At 43.0% G+C, this 9,145-nt stretch overlaps 1 protein-coding gene across 1 annotated transcript; it reads right to left on the bottom strand.

The window, feature by feature from the left end:
* Positions 1–676: 676 nt before the first annotated feature.
* On the bottom strand, positions 677–3,635 carry sox11a (SRY-box transcription factor 11a). Its single transcript, XM_023299198.3, has one exon. The coding sequence runs from the start codon at positions 3,481–3,483 to the stop codon at positions 2,383–2,385; it is 1,101 nt and encodes a 366-aa protein (XP_023154966.1). The 5' UTR covers positions 3,484–3,635; the 3' UTR covers positions 677–2,382.
* Between the last annotated feature and the right edge of the window lie 5,510 nt (positions 3,636–9,145).

Raw genomic sequence — 9,145 nt, 5'->3', positions numbered from 1 at the left:
ACTGACCTAGTACCCGAGTGCCCCATATACACATTTAACTAGCGACGAAATGAAGAAATAGCGGCCTTTAGTGGTTTTTTAACATTAAATTTCACATCAGAATTCTATTTCTGTGACAGACCATCCACAGATTAAACACTATCTGTCTGGAGTAAGTGCCATTGTTTATGCCTGAGTTGCATATGTCACATTTAGACATTTTTTCAGCCCTCTGTTGATACAGTTCTCAAGCTGTTCTGTGCTGGGCAGAGTGCTAGTTTTCTGAATGAAAGCCAGACAGACTGAGAGCTCCCACACGCTGAGAGGAGCGGCTCCTGTTTCCAGCTCTGTTTCCAAGGGGACCACCAAGCCCACCAATCACATCGCTCGGCGCAGGCAAGCGGGCAATTCAATTTCTTAAAGCCGCAGTGTCCATTTTTAAGGGAGGTGTTGTGGAAGAAAGCTAAGCGAAAACAGCACATTGGAACAACGGGAACAGTAAAACACCTCAACACTGCAGTTTAAAAGTTTCCTTTTTTCCTTTTTATTAAATGTGAATTCACATGGTAGTTTGAGCCCATCCATTTAGAGTATCCGCCTACATACAAAATAGGCATCATTCTGTCATCACATCCTTTTCAAACGCAACAAATAACACATCTGTGTACATATATTCACAAACTGAAAGGACAGTCGATGGTGGTAGGTACTTATTTATTAAAAGATGAGTCAAAGACAGATTCACACTTGGAATGTGAAGTAACTACTGCCTAGAACTTCCAACAAAATGTCTTGGCATATAATTAGGTCATATTCCAAAACCTTTTTATCAAACAGACTTCATATGTAAGACCCACATAAAAATAAACAATATCTGCTTTTTTAAGTGCAAGAAATAAAAAATACAGGTTTGTGGTTAATGTTTTAAAAAAAGAAGGCAGTCTTCAGTTTTAAAATAAAGTTTCATTTTATGAAACAGGACTATGGAATGTTCTTTTTTGCTTGCTTGTTAAAATAATGCCAGACCACCACTGTATCAGACTATGCCCTTTTTTTTTGCGGAACTCCTTTTCCTTAATTTTTGCATTCAGATTCAAGATGTTTGGTGTCAGATATGCCCATTATCCAATCTTGTGTGTCAAATAACATTCAAATTGTGTTATCAAATCTGTTTCGATAGTATGCATCACACCATGAGGCCGTATTAAATTGTTTTGTATCAGTTCCAGCTGATTTGTTTATTTTCCTGCCTGGACAGGCTTCAGCATCATAACATGAAATGATGTTGACAGTGCACGAGTCTGTTTTTCCATCACTTGCTACAATTGTTGATGGTCTGTATCTTAAGAGTATATATTGCACAAAAAAATGAGAAGGGGGAAAAACAGTATGTGCCATAAAAAATACCAAAATCCAGTTTCACACCTGCGATTGGGACCCATCCACATATCACGAGTATGATATACATAAACTCCTAACTTTACTATATTACAGTACATATACAATCTTGAAACTAGTTCCAGCTCTGAGGTATGTGTTCCCCATGATGCCATTGTATCGTCTACAAATACTCAACAAATCTGCTCTACAACTGTACAAAACCTAGTTTAAAATCACAAGGCATTTTGATGCAAGTTTTAATTTAACTTAATCCTTAAAACCAGGACTCCCTTGCATGCTAAAAACAAATGATAAAGGGAAGAAGTGCCTGAAACTCACTGAAAGCACAGTAAGAACATTCCCTTTTAACTGTACAAAAATATGCCTGAAAATATCTTACTTTTCTTTTAAAAAGATGAGGTCTGTTATGTATCAAAATGTTTCCTCCACACCTGTATTCTGCAGAGGTTTAGGCTGCTTAATTTTCCAAACCAGGAGGTAAACGGAATCAGTTACAAAAAACAAACAAACATTTGCGGCATTTAGAAATTACATAAACCGTTGTAAAGTAACATCCTGAACAATTGTCAGTTCACAGATTTGCTTTGAGACAGTCCACAGTCCGTGTTCAGCTCCCTGCAGTTTTTTAGTTTTAAGAGGATAAGATGCATAGAAGTTCACGTATTTTTCCCTTTGTGGTCCGTTTAAGCTGAACAGTAAATGCAGACCTACGGGGGAAAAAATCCATAAAACCCTGTCATGCTGCCAGATAAAAAAAAAGTCTGCAGACTGCTTTTTTCTCTTTTTCTTTTTTTTCCTTTTCTTTTTTGCTACCAGCTTCATAAGCATCTCATTCCTCAAACCTCACCTCGCCTCCTGGTCCTCCACCTCCCCTCCAGGACCCCTTTCAAGAAAAAAAAAAAAACCCACAGGAGGCAGGGCTAGGGACAATTTGACCAGGACACATATAATTTCATATCTCCCTTCTCTGTTATTACTAGAGCAACTGTGTTCTTTTTTTTTTCAGTATGTGAAGACCAGGTCGGAAAAGTTCGCCTCCAGCCAGTCCCCGGCAATCATCTCACTGAGTTCTGGCGTGCAGTAGTCTGGGAATTCAAAGTGAGAGCCCAGGCTGCCCTCACTGAACGAGTCCAGGTCCTTATCCACAAGAGACAGGGAGAGGTTTCCTGAATTGGGGTTGCCCAGCTCCGAGCCTGGGGCGCTGGGAGCGAAATTTAAACTAAAGTCAAACAGCAAATCGTCCGCGTCCTCGCCGGAGGAGGAGCTGCTGCTGGACGAGGAGGAGGAGGAGGATGTGGAGACCGACCTGGAGGATGCTGGTGAGACGGAAGCAGCGTGCAATGTGCTCTGCTTGGTAATGTTTTTGATATTGTAAAACAGTCTGTTGTTGTTGTTCCGCACTTCTTCGTACATGCTCGTCCCCTCGGACTCGGCCGAGGAGCTCAAAGTTGGACTCGCGGGAACTTTGGCTACATTGTACGGCCTCAGGCGCTCCTCCTCTCCGGGCTTAATCCCCATCCGGTAGTCCTCTTCGTACTCGTCGTCATCGTCCTCATCGGTGAGCTCACTTTTCACAGTCTTTGTAACTTTTAAGCTGGGAAACACACAGTCCTCCCCGTAGCCGTGAGAGGACTTGGAGCCGCTCTTAGTCTTTATCTTTGAACACTTCTTGCTGGGAGTCTTTGCAATTTTTGCGCACTTCTCCGGAGACGGTGCTGATGATTTTGAACTGTCGAGCTTTGGTTTTTTCTTGGGTCTGTACTTGTAGTCGGGGTAGTCAGCCATGTGTTTTAGCCGCAGCCTCTCGGCTTCTCGGATAAACGGGATCTTTTCGCTGTCCTTGAGCATCTTCCACCTCTTCCCCAGGCGCTTGGAAATCTCTGCGTTGTGCATGTCCGGCGACTGCTCCATGATCTTTCTCCTCTCGATTTTGGACCAGACCATAAATGCATTCATGGGTCTCTTGATGTGACCGGTGGCTGTCTTGCACCAGTCCGGGTTTATCGCCACGGGGCTGCATGCCATAAATTCACTCTCCTCCGAATCGGTAGCCTCCCTGGACATGCTCCCATCCGTCTCGCTGTTGTCCGTGTGCTGCACCATTGTCCTTCTGTTTCAAGTCACTTTGTTTCCGGACGCTGCAGTGTCTAACAGCCGCACACTGCCAAGGCGGCTCAGCTCTCTGTGTTTGCGCCGGTTCGTCCACGTCCTCTGCGTAATGTGTCTCAAGCTCTGCACTCCTTTTCCAGAGTTACAAACTGCCTTCTTAACTAGTTATCAGCTTTTTCATGTCCCATGCGTCACCGACAGTCATCCAATCACGTCCCTTCCACTCCGCCCAGCAGACTCCATCCAAGACTCCCCTTAACCCTTTTATTCCTCCCTCCTCAGTTCTCATTGGAGTGGAGGTGGGGATTTGTGGTACACAGCGTCTGGGGCAACACGCCGGGCGAGACAGGCATATTAAACACACAGTTAGCGCTATGCGCTCCTGAGATGAACGTCACGCACCAAAACGCACATAAGACCATATTCTTTTTTCCTCATTTTCCCTATGAAACATGTGAAATTATTCTTCAGACAAACAAATCCTGTTTTACAGATGTATCCAGAGGAAAGGATGTATGTTGTGTGATTGTTTGCTTTTTTCCCCCCTCTTAGGTTGAATACTGAAGGTGGCGCTTGGACACTGTTGCAGGCGCCTGGATGCGTCGGTGCGCCTGCTTGTCTGCTGTAAAAGGATACATTTTAGCAGCTGGTAATGGATTTACAGGAAGACCCAATGTTATCATTAACTTAATATATAACCCTTTAACACTTATCTCTGAGTGACCAAGTGTTATCACATTTATTTGTTATTTTTGGCGTGCTTTTCTTTCCTGTTTGATTCAATGTCTACATTTGAATGAAGGAAATGGGTCAGTAGTGTATTCTGCTTTACTTGTTGATACTGTGTGAGCACCCAAAACACCTGCATCTTCACAGAGACCCCTACTAATAAAAAAAAAAAAAAAAAATGCATCTTTGGAAACAATGCACACAAATTGATAATTAATGTTTATGTGATGAGGACTAAATCCCACAATCCTAAAGTAAACCATAAACACATGCAATATTTTTTTAAACATTTGAATTAATGCCCACGTAGAACATATAGCAAACAATTGAGGCAATAAGACTCATTCAGATGGCAACATTTGTCTGTGCAGCCATGGGTTGAGCCCATGCAGCCAGGGATAGATGGAAGGCTCCCTGCTGAGTTTGCTGTGTCAAGAGGCAGTGTAGCATCTAGCCAGGTCTCCTGCAGCCCCCAACCTCCCCCCCTCCTCCCCCGGCTCTGGGTGGTAGCCAGCAGTGCTATTGGAGGCTGGGGCGATAAGGCGTCCTGCTTTTTTCCCTCTCTGCTTCGTCCCCTAGAGGGCAATCACTTACCCTTTTGAAACCCTCCCCCCACCCAGCCACCGTCTTTTCCCCAGCTGGGGCTTAAGAAGTGTCTCTCCTGATGCAGAGAGAGGCAAGCGAGGAAGGCAGAGAGGGAGAGAGCGGATAGCGGGGAGAGAGAAAGGGGGAAAAAAAGAGGCACACAGGGGGAAAGGAGGCTGAGGCTAAGGAGAGGGAGGCAGAAATGCTGAGATTGAGGGGCTCTTGTCTTTTCCATCCTTGGAACAGAGAGGCAACCCCCCTGACTCTGTGTCTCTCTCCCAGACAGAGATAGGGCTGAAATGCTTTATCATGACCACCCCGTGCTGATTAAGCCTTATCAGATATATGTGTCAGAGCCAGAGTCTCTGGAGGTTGGCGCATGCACATGCATGTTTTATTGTCAGCGTGTTTTTCTTCTGATGGATTAATTTGTGTGGTATTTGATCTTCTGATCAGTTCAGATGTGGGTAGAAAAGGTTATTTCAAATTAACCGAGAGCAATGGTGTCTCTCTCTCTCTCTCTCTCTCACACACACACACACACATATATATTGCTATCACATATTCAATTCAAAGTGTAAAATTATCTTACTCTGTGCTGATTTGCCAAAAAATAAAAATTTAAAAAAATCACCATGCTAATACAAAATAATAGTATTAGCTACATTATGGTGCTAGAACATTTTAGTATTTTTTCCATTGTCTAGATATAGCCCACTCCAGCCAACCTTATCTCTTTATATGACGGTTTCATGCTAGACATGAATCACAAGACTGCTTAATGATGAGCACGCAGGGTGGCTGTCCTGCTCATTAGCATGGCTCATTATTGGCTGTGAATGAGGTGTTGGTGTCAGCACATACAGCCTATGAGTCATCTTAGGGAGGGTCTCATCGCCATGCCTACCTCACACACAGATGCACCAGCGATATACCCCCCACCACCCCCTTCTCTCCCATCCCACTGCCTCATTCAGTGGCTGGGACTGCGATCAGGGTGAAGAGAAAAGAGAGAGAGAGTTGTGGGATACTAAAACACGTAGTGTTTTCATTTCACTCCGACTCTAGAGATTACATATGATTAAACAGATGAAAATCCAGAGAGCCGCATTATCACTGTTTCCAATACACTTTCCAATATCCCAAAGGCAGATGTTTTAATGCTTATTTGCTGCTTTTTTTTTGTGTCAAGGGAGAGGACATTTTATTCCAGAGCGATGGAGTGTTGAATTAAGTGATGGTTTTCATGTACGAACATTGAAAGGGGGTTTCAGGAGAAACAATTCCCTTTGCAGTGCTTATCTAAAAGCCCCCCAAAGCAGCTGCTGCTCTCACAAAGGGCCAGTGAAGCGTTAGATCAATACTAACCCTTGCTAGAGGCTATCTGATGCTCAAAATGCATGGATCCATCTCCTCTGCATAGCCCTGAGACAGGTGTGGACTTCTGGAAGCCCCTATCTGATGGCTTCACAATGGGTGAAGAAGAGGTGGGGGGGGGGCTAAAAGCGGGTGGTGAGGAAATGGGGGGTTGTGTTTTGGTAGCACATGAAAACGCAAATTAACTTTTCACTTGATAGACACATTCTTGAGTATCCTGTATGCTCAGGTTACAATGTTTATTGCCACGCAGTAAAGTGGTGTTTTCTAGCCCATATAGTGGAGTCACTTAATGGTAATCTGGTGCTATGCCGTAACAACTTCCAGCAGTTTGCGAGTAGTTTAAGCCAAATCCACCCATCTCTCCTTCCATATACACCTAAAGTCATCTCTAAACTGGTTTTCGCAAGAGGTGAAACCCAATATCAGCTTATGAACCTGAAGATTTATAGTTTGTGCTTTTAACTGCAACCCATTTTGTTATGTTAACATGTGAGATGATACTAAAGCGAGCTGTGTCAGCTGGCCAAGCATTCGTCTCACTGGCCGCCTGTCGCTATGCTCTCATTCCTTAAAGATCGCGCCGTCTTCCTTTCTCCCTCGCAAGCAAAGAACAAACTTTGACAATGAGGAGGATCTCGCAGCGGTTTGGAGGTCGTTGTTTTACCACTTAAGTGTTTCTTGCCTCCAAGGCCATTTTATGCCCTGTTGTTGCTTTACATTCTCGACTCAATGCAAATGTATCTCCAGGGTGTCAGGTTCTTTGTTGACCTCCTTGATGTGGCCTCTGTCTCTCAAGGTCTGATGCTTAGCAGATACTTGAGACTAGAGTATCTTGTCGTGAATGTAAACAGCTGACGTTTGAGTACTGTGCTGGAGATGTTTGTCGCAGGGACACACAAATACAATCGGAGGCCAAACCTGCTGGTAGCCTGAGTACGCTTGTACTTCCAACAACCCCCAACTCATTTGAAGGGCAAAAGAAATCATTGTATCCGGTGCACTTCATTTTTGTTTACATCAAATGCAAAAATTGCATACAACTTCCATGGACTTGTCTATTGATTTCTGAAAGAGCAGAGAGCTGCTTTATAAATAAATAACAATGAGGGGGAAAGTAGCTAAGTAGTTTATTCAAGAAGCAGACTGTAGTGCAGTACAGTGGCATAGTACTTGAATTTATTTACTGTTTATGCCATTTTTGTCTTCTACATTTCATATTTTATATATATGCAGATTCATGCACACATTAAAAAATAATACGTTAAGTGCGCAAGTTAGACAAATTTTGATTTACGTGCACTTTACATGTTAATTCTGTTAATAATTCTAATGATAATGATGGTAATAATGTAATCTGATACTTAAACGACCTGCATATCACATCCATCACTGATGACATAACCAAATGCAACAACCTTGCCATTAAATACTCAACCACTCCAGTATGCATTAAAAACCAGAGGGAGACTATAAACTTTCAGCGAGAGACATGAGGATCAGTGTGGGTGTAAGACACAAGTAATTTTGTAACTGAATACTATGAGACTAAGGCAATTCGTGCACTCAGGAATGTGGGATGCGAATTAGACTTTTATTAGCCGGCTACATATAAACCGCCTCTTATTCAGGTGACAACTGTTTGAATTCTGTAAGAAAGCGTGAAAGGTTTCCTGTCTCACTTCCTCTCTCTTCACAGTACCGACATTTCCCACAAAGCAACGGGAATCCACAATGGCCTGAAGGAGATGACATCATCCTGGAGCAACTCTGGCTTACACAGTACAGTATGTTCTACAGTAATCACATTGCCATGTCATTCTCCATAAGCTCCGGCCATTTAAATCCTTTAATTATATACCAGCAGCGTTGAAGCAGTGTTTACTGTAAGAGTCCAGCGTACCTAGTTTTGTACTGTACGTTGTGTCTTGTGTTAATAAACCTGTATGGAGGAAGAGCCTTTGGGGCACTTGCAGCCACCGTAATGAGAGTGTGTTTAGTCTGGAGACTATGTAGGACTAATGCTGATGGATTGTATGGCTGCAGGTCAGGTCTTGCTCTCTCACACGCTGGTGGAGACGAGAGAAGGAGCGTGGGGAAAGTTTCATTTGTGCAATTGTGAAACATAACTCATGACATTCCAAGATAAAATTATCATGTCCAAGTTAAAACAAGCCAGATGAAAAACTACACATCATTACCATAAAATAATAAATGAGGACACTGTTGCAGGCTGCTTGGTGGTGCGCTGGTGAAATGATTCATCGACGCAATTTTAGTTGCCGTGGTCAAACAAACAACATAACATCAGCCTCGGAGAAATAGATCTGTTGATCATGTTTCTCACGAGGAGTTGATTTCCAAGAAGCTTCTCCCACCGAAGCCACGCGGCTCTGCTTCCCTGCCGATCAGCCCAGACTTGCCCCCCTCACAAGATAAGATAGTGTTGACTACAGGCCAGTCTATGTAGACACAAGCGAGGGGCCTCCGCTGTGCTTAGTCACCCTCATTCGCATCCTGTGCTCTGAAGTTTTACTGGTTTATGATCTTTGCACCGCCAGTCGAGTAGTGACAGTTCAAAGCAGCATGACAAATTGAGAATCCATGCCCCGTGGACAAATCTTAGGCAGGATTGCATTAGGTCCTTAAAGTTTTCTAATTAGAAGGTAGGATAACCCAAAATTAAAGTCAAGGATTGTTAGCTTTTATTCTTCCCATAATGGCTTCCACACATTCATTTTTTATTGACATTTAAGGTTAATTAATTATTGTAAACTGCACACAATAGTGCTTGCAGAATGACAGTCCTAACCTACAATCTAGTGTATATGTCACACATTCAGCTCTAACATGTGTTTTATAGCTTTTCCCAATTAATAGGTTTCTGTTCCTGAGCAACTTTAGATTGTATACTATTACTAATATGAAAATACTTTAATGTCAATCTACCCACGTGTTTCTTTTT

This window comes from Amphiprion ocellaris, chromosome 20 (assembly GCF_022539595.1).
Source record: "Amphiprion ocellaris isolate individual 3 ecotype Okinawa chromosome 20, ASM2253959v1, whole genome shotgun sequence".
NCBI lineage: Eukaryota > Metazoa > Chordata > Actinopteri > Pomacentridae > Amphiprion > Amphiprion ocellaris.
This window is presented reverse-complemented; position numbering and strand designations above follow the sequence as displayed.